The following is a 14,650-nucleotide window of genomic DNA, read 5'->3' on the forward strand; positions in this document are numbered from 1 at the left end:
AACCAGAACTTGGCTTAAGTGTTTTTAGAAGTGTTTCTGCATTGCTAGATTCCTTGTTACTTCTTTTGGAACATCGGGTATTGAGCTGCACTGCAGTGCATCCGAAAGCCAGAACAAACACCTTCTGGAGACAGATGTACAGCATAACTCCCTCTTACCTGCTCTCTGATGACTTTTTTGTAGTGAGTCACAATGTTGTCATGCTGTTCCAATGTCTTCTTGACCTCCTCCTCCTTTTTATCTTCCTCACTAGACTTGTAAATAGCTTTACTTATGACACCTGTCAAAAACAGTTTCTGTCAACTTAAGCCCAGTTCCCATATCTTTTTTGCCCTCACAACAGGCTCACAGCCTCACCCACTTTAAGTTAATAGCATTTAGCAATTCAATGTGCACTTTAGAAAAAACAATTGTCACAAACAGGTTTAAGAAAATAGGAAATGGCAAATTTTTTATAGCAATGTTTGCACACTTACTGCTTTACACACTTTCAGAACAGCAAGTGGGTATTTTGAGTCCTTCCTGTCCAAAAAGGTGTGTTTTACTTGCACTATGGCTCCACTGCATGTATTGCCCAAGTGGTTGTGCAAATAAGTGAAGGACTTAGAACTACAAGGGCAACGTGCAGATTGAATGTGATTGGGCAAAACAAACCGTCTTTACCATAGCTGCTTCAAGGTTTTTTCCTTCTCTAGACTGGTTTAAGTTGGGCAATATTAATAAACAGGACCTTAGATGTTAAGGATGATGACAACTTGTCTCTTTTGTGATTAACAGAAAATACTGAATGAAGTTCCTATCATTTTCTAACGAGCCAGGAAATTCAGCATTCATAATTTTTCTCAATCAATCAGTTCAAAGCAGCAAATACCTAGATTGCATACTTCCATGAATCAACCTTCTATGACTATCATACGTGCTCAGTACTTCAGTCTCTATGTGAGCACAGGCAAATACACCTCTTGGCCACATTGTGGCAACTCGCAGCATATTTTAAGAATCATTTCACCTAAGAATAACCAGTTATCCAGTTAGTACGAGCCCTGATTATGGGCTTCTACTGGGAGTATTTTTACTAAATACTTGAACTCCGAGCATAGGTATATGATTACTTACAGCTATCATTGTAACATGTTTTTCAGAGCACTCCATTTTAGTAGTATCATCACACTACTTTTAAGAGGGTTACATTCAGCACATTTAGTAGTTCAGTCACCAGTTTTTCACAAAAACTACAGAAATAAGCATAACTTCTCACCTTCCAATTCCTTTACAAGCTTGGTAAATTCATGATCAAACATCATGTGGTCTGGGCTAGAAAAACTAGGTTGTGGTTTCTGAGCAGCTCTAGAATAAAGTTCATGTTTACTAATGAAGCCAAGCTTCTCAATGAAGTTCTCCCTGCCAATCCTCTTCTCAATCAGCTGTTTCAGCTTCTCTCTAAAGGGAAAAGACAAATCAATAGCAGAGCAACACTGCAAAAGAGGTGAACCCATCCTTCCCTGAAGGTCATTTTTGCAGTTACAACTCTTGATTATCTGTATCAGGTCTTAACCGCACTAGATGCTTCGCATTCAAGATAGAATTTTTCAGTTGCCACTGACATCTGTTCTCAACCTAGAAATACACAGGTTAGGAGGCTCTATGCAAAACAACTATCTGGTTTGCCTCGCAAGAGGTGGGTCAGTTACTTTGCATCCCATAAGGAATATGCATAGAAAACATTCAACCAAATATTCTCGACCACACCGCGTCAGTTAAAAGCCTCGTAAACCACCATCTGCCAGTCACAGAACCTTTCCCTACAGTCCTCCTATTTCTGCATCATACTTACTTCCTATAGTTTTCAAGGGAATTGTCATTGTAGTAGATGGAAATGCCAAGCAAGAGTGCACACAGGCCTTGGACGAGCTGCTCCTCTTCTCCAAGGTTTTCAGCTATCTGCCCTGTGAGCTAGAGCTCTTGTTAAGGGTATTTGAGGTATTTCATAAGCACATGTAACATACTTCTCCCTGTATAAATTCCAGTTAACATTATTTTCACATGTAAAACCAAGCTTCATTATGAAGCAGGCAAAATAGCTGATGAAACCCTTGCAAAGCTAGCTCCTGTTTTGAAGGACCTGGGTAGTCGGTGGTTTCCCTGAAATTTCTTTTCTCAGTAACTGTCCGCTTAACCAAAGAGATTTAGTTGTTCCAAAACAGACTGTCGGTTTACATAAGGTGACAGTTTAGCCATATATACTTTAGGCAGATTGTTTTCCTGAAAAGCAAGCACAGAAATAAGCTTCAAGTAGGAAGCATTCGTCCTACCTCTTCAGTATAAGCGTAAGTCACGCTAAAAATATCCATGGGCTTGTCGCAATAAAAAAAATACACTTTGCTGGCAGAATGATATAGTCTTCTACTGTAATTTACATGCACACCTTATAGACAGGTCAGCATACACAGAGCACTGTCAACAAAAGGCTTGTTGTATCTTTTGCCTCAGTGCATTTTCTTTTATGTCATGCACTATCCCTGCAAACTGATCTAGATAAACTTTTAACTTGAACATGAATAATCCAAGTAATTTCTAGACAAGCAGTTCTACTCTGCAAGCAGGTCAAGGATACAAAAGGTACATTGGCTGGATTGTGAAGGAAGTGGGTGACAGCAATCGAGCAGTTGCTTAGCCAAGTGCAAAGCAACATCAGTAGTCCAACCCTGGTCTGTACTTTGCTGCCCTGAAAGAATAAAACCTCCCATCGTTATCATTCCACAGCAAAGGACTAAAACACCAGAAAAAGCTGTACTGACTCACAACTCACCCGCTTTTACCTCATCATTTTAAAAACAAGTCATGTCTTTCAAAATACCCATTAGTTAGTTATACTAAAAAAAGCTTTAGTGCTTTGATGAAACAAGCATTAAACCATTCATATTTAACTGTTTTCAGAGCAAAACAAACACAGATGTGAAATAGCACTCAATGCAAATTAGCATCAATGTAAAATCATAACAAATTAGTTCTGCATTTAAAATTAATACTAGGATAAAATGAAGGAACATACACACAACCCTTGTAAAGAAGGAACAATGTGTAAATGAAGTCAGGTAAGGATTCCATATAGGAAGAAATGCATCACTAAGACTTCCCCTGCTGACTAAAAATTGCCATGTGTTCCTAGTATTATTTTCTAAGCAAAGAAGGATAATACTGGAGCGGCTTTTGGTTCAGACAACATGTACATTAAGCCAGCAAGAGGAATGCTAACTGCAGTATTTGGTGTTGTTAACTAGGAAAAAAATCATTTTCATCTGCAAATTGACTGTCTTCTCAATTCTGTCCCCCTTGTCTTTGCTGCAGATATCATGGGCACACCAGTGTTGCGACAAGCATACGTCTCTTCCAGTAATCAACATTCAGAAGGCAACCAAGAAAAATGTTCCCTGCATGGACAACTAAGCTTCACACAAGCACCTAATAAAGTGGGTAAAGTAACTGGAAGATAAAGTTGAGCCTCAAAGGCAAGGTGAGGTATGCAGAGCTGCTCGGATATCTTCAAAATGGGGCAAGAAAATACACTGGAACAAGTGGTCACAGGGATCAAGACAGTGGCAAGAGAAGTATTCACCACCAACAAAGAACGAGTCTGTGCCTGCGAGTTATCTGTGCCTGAGACACTGAACTTGCATCCTTGTCTCTTGATAATCCCTATGCTTTAGAGCTGAAGGCAGTGTTGTTTTTAACTTAAGCTAAGCATTTAAAAAAAAGCAGGCCCCCACCCCCCAAGGTCTTTGAATCCGCCAGTTTACCCATCGAAACAGCCAGTGAGCAGCAGCCTGGCAAGAAGCTCTTCTGTAGCAGGCTCCCAGCTACCCAGCTGCCACTGCAGACCACAAGACAGGCAGGAACTAAGTCTAGCAACTCTGAAAGAAAATACCAAGCTCTGAAGAGACTGCCTTCAAGGACTTCCTTCTGACGTGCTGTGATTTGCTCCAGTATATCACCATCACTAAGATAAAACCATCTTCTTAAAGGAGAACACAGCTTACAGATACCAAAGACTGTGGCACCCATCCCTAATGCTGCACACGTGGGAAAGGAAGTGTCTGGCCCTTTTTCATCATTATCTTTGTCACCACTTCCAGAGACCCAGTGAGTACTACATATCCTACTAGCAATCATTCTTTAGCCTTTGCTGTAGGTTGGTCTTTATCTTTTTTGTCACCCTGTCATGCTGTTGTATTAACACACATATCTTCCTTGCTGCTACCCTTCTAGCTGAATGCCAAAACTGGTTTCCACTGACCTAGGCCTCGCTGCCAGTTGCCTAGTCCCCACCAAACTCTATTGTCCCCTTGCCCTCTCCTTTACTCTGGACTGGCTCATCTACCTTTCTCCATCACCATTGTGCATTTCCCCTACCTACCTTGTACTTGGTACTTAGTTAATGACTTCCATGCAGCACAACACTTGCAAATTTATGCTTGTGAGGTGACATTTATTTCCAAAACAGTCTGACGACAATACATGTTTAAGAGATACTCATTAGCATATAGCAGGTTTACCCACACAGGCAAGACAGGATGCCCAAAAAGCTGTCTCACCACTTTTCATAACCCACTTGGTAAGGCTAAGAACTGTGTTCACACTCCAGTCTTCAAGTGAAGCATGAATTAAGACACAAGGTGACAAATCGTAGGTCTTAAAACATCATACAGAAAATCATCTATGACCCTCCCTATGCTCACCCTTAGTCTCTAGGAACAGGCCACTTGGCTTGACCAACTCCACCAAGCTGCGATTTCTACAAATGCCTGACTTGCCTACACTTAACCAGTTTAATTGCTGACAGTCTACATTTAATCCCCCAGTAACCACCCATGCAACACTGCTTTAACCCTTCTGGGATAGACAAAAGTTCCTTGGAGCAGCCAAAATCAGTCCAAGTTAACAGTTCAGACTCAATTACTGACAAAACTGCTATGGCACCCATTATCTGCACAAAGACATCAGTCATGCCAAGTTACTCCTTGTCAAAAGATCAAGTCAGTTGTCCCCTAGCTGAACAAAAAAAAAAGTTTGCTTCAAACAGAACAAGCAAGCAACACTGGAAACCCTTTTCCCCTCACTTACATTTACAAATACTGGCTCTTACTGTCCCAACACTATTAGCCAGTTCATACACACTGGGAATAACAGCTGTAACTGGCAGCCTTGCCCTACAAGCACATTGGCACACCTCATGCTTCTTAAAAGAACACTGATAGAAGTGTCACTTACCTTGTTCAAAACCCAGTTACTTTTGCTTGTGCGGCCCGGCATTTACAGCACACCTTATCTGCTGGAAGCAGTGGCAAACCACGCTTATTCTCAAGTGCTGCGTGCTATTCTGAGGCCAAATCAAGATGTTCTGCCTAAGGGTTTCCACACAGTCCTGAACAGCCTCTCTAACAAAAAAACCCACACTGCTATTTTCTAGATACACCATGATAACACCTATTGGAAGAGATGACAGCTCTCCATGGCTGCTGTTCCACAATTCAGGGCTGGTAACAATACAACCCCACCCCTCAGGACAACTGTGATCAATGTGGTAAATAAAGCAGACAATTCCAGAGCAATGATATTTCAGAATTGTTTTTTCTGCCACTGATAACCAAGTTAGCAGTGCTTTAAGTAACACAGCCTTAAAGTCAAACAACTCGCATCAGGGGTCATATGCTAGTAATGAGATCCCTGCTTTTCACAACCAGTAGCTCCAAGGTTAAAACTTCTGCTAGAAAGTAGAAAGTACCAAGCGGCCAGAAGGCAAATTAAACACAGTTTTTCTTTTAGCAGTCAGGAAATCAGCAGTATGTTCCCACTTTACATTGTACCAGCTGTTTGCTACAGGGCAGTCCGAGAAAACAGCATTTCTAAGAGTCTTCACTTTTCTTACAAGAAAGCGCATCTGTTAGGTGAGCAGATGGCAAATGAGTCCGCCCCACTGGAAAGAAAGCACCCATGCTACCCAAGATCTTTATCCCATAGTTTTGTGGAGCACCCCCAGAGAATCCCCTGGAGACACAGAAAGAGCTTATGATGCTAGGAAAATCCCAAACCCAACTGCATCACAAAGCTGTAAGTGGAAACACATCAAAAAGCAGTTAAAGAAAACCTCCCCAGCAAAATCCAAGACAAAAGGAAAAGGCCTGCTTTTGGCAAGGAAGTGCCAAAGCTGTGCCAAAACATACATACCCGTCTGTCGATCTTATCGCCCTGCAAGTTACACACATATTACTTGAGAACCTTCAAGTGGAACACATTTCAGACACATCTCCCCAAAGTTTGAGTCCCTTGTATCATTTAAGGCTAAAGAGCAACAAGCAGTTCTACTGACTCAAATTTACCTTAGACAAAAATGCCAGGAAAAGGATAAAAAAAGAGAACCATTCATTTTCAGGTAAAGCAGGTAAAAAAAGTCACATGAACATACTTAAAATTCCAGCATTCTGCCATTATTCTCAATTGCAGGAAAGTCTAATTGCTGCCAGAGCTAACTAGCTCTTTATTACTACAGCCGTTTGGAAAAAAGTATGTGTAACTTTTGAACAAACATCACAAGGAAGTGTGGGCTAAGAGGTGAAGTTCACTCATCATTTGCAGAGCCAGATGTTAACACATTGAGCATATTCTAAAAAGCTTTTAGCTTTGAATAGCAAAAGGAAAAATAATAAATACACAAGAGCCTGGTATTTCCAAGACATTTCAAGGTAGCAGTTACAGGTTAAATACTAACTAGGCACTGCTTCAGCAACAAAACATGACTGGGGATCCTGCCCATTTGCTTTGTCTTTTAAACTAAGTTTAAGGTCTAGATGCTTTAGGACCGTCTGCCTACTGAGAGCAGGCAACATCAAGCAGCAATCGCTGATGAAAAAGCAAGATTTGCTGCTTTTCTCCTCCCCCTGAAGCATAGAGTGCTTTCAGCAAAGCTTAAAAACCATCTGCAAGAGAGAGATAATGCTCCTTCTCATTAAGTTAGCACTTAAGTCTTCCTGCGATGCACCTGCGCAAGAGCAGCATTCTTACTGGATACCCAGAGTTTTAACCCAAAGCAGGGGGCAGTCAGTGCCATACCTGCGAGAGGATGTTGGTGCACTGTTGCAGCAGCGACACTGGTGGGTTGCCGATGCTCGTCGCTAGCTGAACTCTCAGGAGCTGTTCTTTCAGAGTCGCATTTTCCTGTAACGCATGGGCCAGGGCCACAGCGGCACACCAGTTTGAAAGAGAGTCCGTGGAAAAGAGGCCCCCACAGAGCAGCTGACCAGCTGACACAGAGTTACCTGTAGCTACCAGAATGGCCAAGACGTACAAGTGAGACTAAAACAAGCCACAAAACTGGCAAAATATTAAGATTTCAAAATACAGTTAAAACCCAAAAAAGGGAAACTAGTGACATTTCAGAGAAATCGTAAGCCTAATCATCTTGCTTGTATCAGACACGTAGTGGCAGGTAAATGATTTTGCAAAAGACTTCAGCTGATGCATTAAACATTTGTGCTAACTCACAACTCACTGCAGACTTTAGCTTTGCATACCGTCAATAGTAGATGGCAGAAGCGTTGAAACGATTTCTCCTTGTCCTTTTTGGTTTTTGTATAAGAAGCACTGGAAGCAATAGAGAACAGCACAACGTAGCACAAAAGGCTGCCTTTCGTTTACCATGGACATGAGGAGTACTACAATTGCAGGCCTGTTTGAAAAGGAAAAAGAAAAACCGTTACGACAAAGTTGTGAATGAAGACAGCCACAGATACACAACGTGGAGTGTATTCTCCAGCTAAAGAAAGATACTTTTGCCTACTCCATCTATTACCATTTCAAACATTGGAGTAAAACCTTTCCTTTTAATACCAAAGTTTTTCAGTTAGTTAAAACACAAAACAGTAGATTCATTATACACAACTGCAATGAGCTAGCATTCCTCTGCAATATTTTTATTTCACATTGAGTCCCCTGCTGCTCCCTGCTAGCTTCAATAATACTGGAGAAGATGCCTCATAAGGCCGCTACCAACTTGTAATACAGAATGCTTTTTCTACCATCACCCTCAATACTCAAATGTTAAGATTAAGATCTCATTAAGCTAACACTTGCTGTTACCCAGTCTGAGTAAATATCAATTGCCTATTTTCCTAGCCTCTAAATCCTTTTGTAGGCTGTCCTCTGGCTGACAGTGGCAGCTTGTCCCAATCTAGGAATTTCTCAGCTATTGCTCATTCACTTTTCAGGTACCATAAATAAAATCAGTTCTAGGCCTAATCTCTGTGGAAACACACCCAACACCTTCACACTGTATCTAATAGACCCAATGTGAACTTGAAGCTCTTCCTCTGTATCATAATTACAAACTCTGAATTTAAACAATCCTTTGGATTAGACTGCCATTGCCCATACCAATACATCATTACCTAACACAGTTAAACACTTTTCTTCCTCTACCTTGGTGGATTGGAAGGTGCATTTACAGAGGCAAAGTAGTCTTGATTCATCTGGCATCCTCGAATGACTTCTGATACAGTATTAATGGTCTAGAGAAGAGGCAGAGAAAAAAAATGGATAATTGTATGTGAGCCATAATTTCCTACCTAGATTGCTCAAAATTATTCAAGATAACCGTGACAGCTCTGTATCAAAAAAACACATAACAAGTCTCAGCACAGAGATTTATTCAGTAAAACCATTTCAAATAAAACACAAACAACTAACAGCTGTGAAGCATACTGAGCAAAAGTTAAGGGACAGAAAGCTCAGACAGCTCTATCGTACCCAGTTACCTCCAACTTCATTTTCTATGTCAGATGAGTTTTGCTATGGCAGCCAGTTAAAATGGACACGTTAAAGAAGTTGAAAAGTGAACCTTTTAAGAGATAAAAAACTGGAATGGAGGCCACGCCAAAGGAACCAGTCTACACTTAAAGCACATCATTTTATCAAGGGAAAAAACACCTCCTCCTTACACTGCTGACAGGCCTAAGCAGCTAGTAATCCCTCATGATTGGAAACTTGCTGAGTCAGAACACTTATAGACTCTCTCAAAAGAAAAAAAAAAAACCAACAAAAAAACCCACCCCCAAAACAGGGAAAAACATGAATCAATTCAGCCACTCTGGGATACGCTGAAATCCAACACGAAAAAAAAGCAAATCTGAATACTTTCTGGCTGCAGAATATAATGTAAAAGTCTACCTTACATATATGCTGCTCACACTACAGGAACCTCACATCTCTGACATCTGAAATACTTTCTTAGCAAATACTATAATTTCAGGTTGTCTCTGCAGCAATGGTTATCCCTGTAGACACCTGCTTTCACCCATTTAGTTGCCCTCATTCCTACATCTATTAGCCCCTCTTACTTCTGTCAGGATATCAGCAGGAACTCCAGTTGCCATCAGGATTGTGCAGAGCTGCTGTAACAACCCACAGTGAAACATTGCCTTCTGACAACTGCTGGTAGCACCAGGAGGATTTGTGGGAGACACGAGTACCCGCACAAGCTAGAAAAAAAAGAAACTTTTCCATGTAAAGAGAGCCCAAGACCTTCTCAAATGCAAAACAAAAGGAATTCACCCATTTGAAGTTTAGCCATGAAAAAGAATTGCTCCTAAAAATGGATATAAAAGGGAATAATTAAACAGCATGTTCATCACATTACTACATATGGCCATTTGATTTTGAGTGAGGCGAAACCCTCTACAATCTTGAAATATCTGACTCCATTGCAAATTTGCAACTGATGAGAACTCAAGCTGTGACTACTCTATTATTTGACTTCCCATTTGTCAGAACTACATTTCATAAAGTGAGAAACTACCTTTATCACTATTGTTCAGATTCCACACAAAGTGCCACTGAACAGGAAAACCTTATTACATTTTTTTGGAGGGGTGAGCAGAAGGGAAAATGCCCAACAACTGACAATTATGAATCCATAGTGAAGGCAGCTATTGGAACTTGGTTAATGCACCACAGCCATACATGAATTCATACAGGAGGATCTTTATATAGAACACCCCTAATAACATATTTGGTCCAAATCATTGTTGCATCTTAAGTGACACGAAATGAAGTTACATGATATGCCAGCCATTACAAAGTCACAATTTGGCAACAGTATTTGTGCTCAAAGCAGTATGTCTCATGAAGGTTGGTAGCCAATTCTGACCTAAAGACAACACAGGGATTTCACAGTTAACTGTTACATTACACTTAATCTTCATTGCAAGACTGCTGAAAAAGCATTGACATCTGTACTTAGGAGTTAGATGAAGTGTTTTACCTGCAACATTAGATGAAGATTAGTTACTTTCTGTGCAGACCACCCACAATTGTCGTCTCCAACTTCAAACCAAGGCTTCATACGCTGAATATATGAACCTTCTTTGAAAAAATTCTGATTGGAATTATTATTCTTCAACAAGTTTTGTACTAAGAGGAGACAGTCTTCCACTACTATTCCTGGTGAGACAAAAACCCAAAAGATTAATCAAAAGATGACACAGAGAAAACTAACTAGCTTCTCCATGCACTAGATATGTTCTAGATGGAACAGAGCACACACTTCTGAACTCTTCTTTCTTAACAAACGTTAGATTTGGATCCAGAACTGTGAACCTCATGCACGAAAAAAAATAATCAAAGATCACTCTAAATTAAGGTCATCGATGTTGATCCAGCATATTTCCAAAGAACCCATAATTGTGTTCATTCCACAAGTCTGAAACAAAAACATTATTTCCAAAGAATATACAGTCTGTATGAGTTAATTGGGTAGGAATAGGAAGAACTTCAAACAAAGCCTCACAACCACTTTCTGTCTTGACATATACCTACTTCAGAGTCAGGCTACACTACTGTCTCTTGGTATTGTAAGCACTAAAATGAAGTTCCTCTTGAACCGCATCACAACGCAAAAGCAGCAATTCTTACTGGATTACATATTCATTCTCCTTAATTGCTGGCTACATGTTCAGCTCATTTCGAAGGTACTTTGGGGTTTATTTGGGTGGAGAAGCAATTCTTTGAAATAGCCCTTACAATGAGCAAATTCAAACTTAACTCCTTAGAGTTGCAGGAGCTTCCCCCCCCAGGTTTTACTTGTACTGAAAAAGTACTATAGATGCTAATCAACTATGTACTCTGTGAAGAGAAAATGAGACAACACGAATAAAGGCACCCTGCTTCTGGTACTGCTGGGATGCCTCCAAATCTGGACTCGACAGAAAGGACAGACTTACTCCTTGCACTTGTGAAAACACACAGGCAGTGCCAGACTTGGGAGTGGGAGAACAAAGAGAAACCAGCTGTCACATTCCCCCCTTCCCACTCCTGCTGCAGAGCCACAGCTGGTAATCCAGCCCTTGGCAAGGCTGCAGACAGGAGGAATGGACATGTAGGAGGGGGGAGGCAGAGAACTCTTTGCACTTAGGAATTTACATACCAAGTCTCCTAAAATTATTAACTGCCTAAAAATAGCAGCTTTGAATCAAAGGTTTGCTTAATCCTTCCATGCCAACATACCTGGAATAATTCAGAAGGGAGAGAAGCATTAACTGCTCCTGCAGCCCACAGAAAGGTCATGGAACAGCAACCTGTCTTATTACTGAAATAGATCCTGTAGCAAATTACAACTGATGGTAAGCTCATAATGTGTTGCTAATTTAAAAAAAAAAAAAAAGAGAGCACCTACATGCTGCATCATTTTTGCTCATTTTTTTTAATCTCTTTTTTCCCCCACAACAGGTAAATGATTTGGCAACAAGCTAACCAGAAAACTGAAGTTAACTAGTGAGGCTGAAGAAACTCAGCAAGCTGTTACTTCCAGCCACTCCGAGCATCCAAAGATCTTGCAGGAGGAATGCAGACACTTAATTCTGTAAGTGACAAATGCAGCATACACATATCTGACACTGCCATTTTAAGTATATGCATTCACAGACCTAAGCCAAACAGGAACACAGAAACTCATGTACACATGCTCAGAGAAATTAACTGATATTTTAACTAAGTATCTCAAGACAAGTTTTCAAAAAGATGCTGAAACCCTGCCCACTTGCTCAGTCTTTTTTTGCTTGCTTTGTTACAACCAGGGAGTATGTCTTGATCCTTCTACCCACCGACCTAGCTTCCATGTACATACTAACATCAGACCGTAAACAGTCACCTAAGAGCTTGTGCAGAAGCACAAGATTATGAGTAAGTCTTAGACTTAACTGTACCTCCATCACTGTTTCCTTCTTCCGTTATGATATCCAGAAGTCTCTCAAAGGCATTTTCAAAGGCAACAATCTTTTGTATGGCTGCATTACTTTTTGTCAATTGCTGTAACAACAAGACTCCCTTGACAGGCAGAGGAGAGAAGAAATTAAACTTAAGTGTTACTAGAACTACATTATTTTTCACAAGTCACAGCTCTTGGAAGGATGCTGCATCAGCAGCATAATCCTTGCCCAGAATCACAGGACAGAACTACATGCCCTGCAACTCAGCACATCTAACAAAACCCACCATAAACACCACGCAATAGTTCCCTCATGCCTCAGTGCACTTCAAAATAGAAGCACAGTACCGTTAAAAAAAATGCTAAGCGGCTATACAGAATAAAGAGGGAACTTGTAAAGCACCTCAACTCTTCTGTAGTAAGTAATTAGAGCATTTTGGCCTCTGATGAGTAAAGAGGAAGAGTGGAAGCGAACCTGACTGAAGGCCAAGAGAAAGAACAGCAATTCAATTGACAGTTACTATTTATTAAGAGGATGAGCTGCCTTTGTTCTATACTTACATCATTTCGTATAACCTCCCTAGAGTCTGCTAGTAAATCCATGAGTCTGGAAACACCTGCAAGAAAAACATTAAAGAGCATAAAAAAAGGTGGAGCTTTTTCATGCTGGAGGCCTTTAAAACACCTTGATCCACACTCCTATAGCCCTCTGCACTCATGTTTGCTGAGCTTCCAGCTTCAAGCTTATCAGCAATAACTCAGCCACTTACCCATAGGGCTGACAAGAATTATCTGCTGCACTTGAGGTCCTTGCTGCTTTAAAAGAGATGTAAGTAGTTTCACTCCAGGCCAACGAACATGGAAATCAAATTCCTGCAAAGATGGAGAGGATTACATTAAGTAATAAATTCCTCAGTATTCAACTTTCTGTTCCAGACACCAGTTATGAACAGACACCAAATGGATAAGGAATTTCATCTCCTGTCCATTTCTTTCTTCATCCATCTTATTACAGCAGGTGGCCAGCAAGGCAAAATCTATCCTATTCCATGCTTCTTTCTGTTTTATTATCAGCGATGTGATCTCCCAGCAGCTTCCTTTCCTCCCTCTCCTCTGGGGCAGCTTTCCTAGCTATTTCTTCTTTCTAAAAACCAGTCAGTCCGATCCTCCACAGGTCAGCCCATATTACCCGGAAATCCAAAAGGCAAAGAAAAGCAAGGCCTTCTGTACCTTCTTCCTATTCCCAAACAGTAACAACAGCTTCTCTGTTAAAATTGGGTCTTGTCAGCAAGAGAAAGCTCAAGAACTAATGAGTCCATGGACAGACTTGACTAACCACAACAGACCTTTGGGCCCCCCGGTTCAGCTCAAACTCATTCACCAGCTGACACCTGGACCCACATCTCAACTGAGTTGCCTTACAGAGCTTTCTGTACTCTAATCGTGCTGGTTTTAAAGCATCACCTTGAAGTAAGCCAGTAGGCCACTAATTTGGCCAGGCAGTCTTATTTTAACCCTGTTCCTAGTTACAAGTGAAAACTGAGTGTGCGTCGTCCTTCCCTCAGCACACTGCCTATCCCAGGCACTGGCCAAGATAAACATCTCCACTCTACTTGCTGCATAATAGAGGTGGTAGCTAATCCATTTCCTAACCATCTCACCAAGCAAGCTAGATAGTTTATAAAACTTTTTCTAAAACTGACTCTTGTACAGGACAAACCTTGAATGGCATGATATTGCTAGCAAAAAGGATGCTGAACTAAGGCATCTGCAGAGAAAAAGAACAGATAACTTAGACATTGCAAGCTTCCAGCTCTGCGCAATGCTATATACATTTTTATCAAATGACACTTCTGTGGGCAATTGCACACCAAGCTAGTTTCAACAGTCACACAGCTCCACCTATAGGTTCCACCTATCTTTAGGACAGGTGCTTGCTGTTTTGAACTTGCAGATCTCAGATTAGGATCAATAACATCAACAGAACTCGGCTGCAGAGTAAGACCCTGGTCTAACATGTAACAGATAGATCAATCAAGTATATTCTGGATTTTCATAAAATACCCAATGCATTTATGCATCTCAGGATTGTATTTATAAGCCAATCTTTCACACTCACTAGGTAGTTCTATAGGACTGTCAGGCACAAACAAAAGTTTCAGAAAGATAATTTTACTAACTCACTAACCATAGTCTACAAAACTGTGCTCCTGATTTGCACTTCCATCTACTGAGGCCGAAACTCCACACTCAGGGATTAAGCCTCAGATATACTAACAAATGTTTCATGCTGCTGAAAGCATGACTTAAGTTCCATAAGGGAAGAGTAGAAAATCATCTTTTTACTGATTATGGACTACAAAGAAAAAGAAAAAAAGAGATTCATGTTGCTCTTCT

The 14,650-nt window shown here is 40.7% G+C and overlaps 1 protein-coding gene across 7 annotated transcripts in view; it reads right to left on the reverse strand.

The window, feature by feature from the left end:
• Window positions 1-14,650, reverse strand: part of USO1 (USO1 vesicle transport factor) — a 35,457-nt gene that overhangs the window by 7,272 nt on the left and 13,535 nt on the right. For 2 of the 7 annotated variants that reach the window (XM_069778757.1, XM_069778742.1), the window contains 13 exons: window positions 13,024-13,126; window positions 12,815-12,870; window positions 12,252-12,372; window positions 10,313-10,491; window positions 9,390-9,530; window positions 8,473-8,561; window positions 7,569-7,723; window positions 7,108-7,313; window positions 6,226-6,246; window positions 2,615-2,725; window positions 1,835-1,953; window positions 1,259-1,440; window positions 159-280 (listed from right to left, as the gene is read on the reverse strand). In XM_069778757.1, the coding sequence (XP_069634858.1) occupies window positions 159-280; window positions 1,259-1,440; window positions 1,835-1,953; window positions 2,615-2,725; window positions 6,226-6,246; window positions 7,108-7,313; window positions 7,569-7,723; window positions 8,473-8,561; window positions 9,390-9,530; window positions 10,313-10,491; window positions 12,252-12,372; window positions 12,815-12,870; window positions 13,024-13,126 (1,605 nt within the window). Of the gene's footprint in view, window positions 1-158; window positions 281-1,258; window positions 1,441-1,834; window positions 1,954-2,614; window positions 2,726-6,225; window positions 6,247-7,107; window positions 7,320-7,568; window positions 7,724-8,472; window positions 8,562-9,389; window positions 9,531-10,312; window positions 10,492-12,251; window positions 12,373-12,814; window positions 12,871-13,023; window positions 13,127-14,650 lie in introns of all 7 variants that reach the window. The other 5 variants (XM_069778748.1, XM_069778733.1, XM_069778773.1 and 2 more) reach the window with 3 other exon arrangements.

Source organism: Haliaeetus albicilla, chromosome 1, assembly GCF_947461875.1.
Source record: "Haliaeetus albicilla chromosome 1, bHalAlb1.1, whole genome shotgun sequence".
NCBI classification, from domain to species: Eukaryota; Metazoa; Chordata; class Aves; order Accipitriformes; family Accipitridae; genus Haliaeetus; species Haliaeetus albicilla.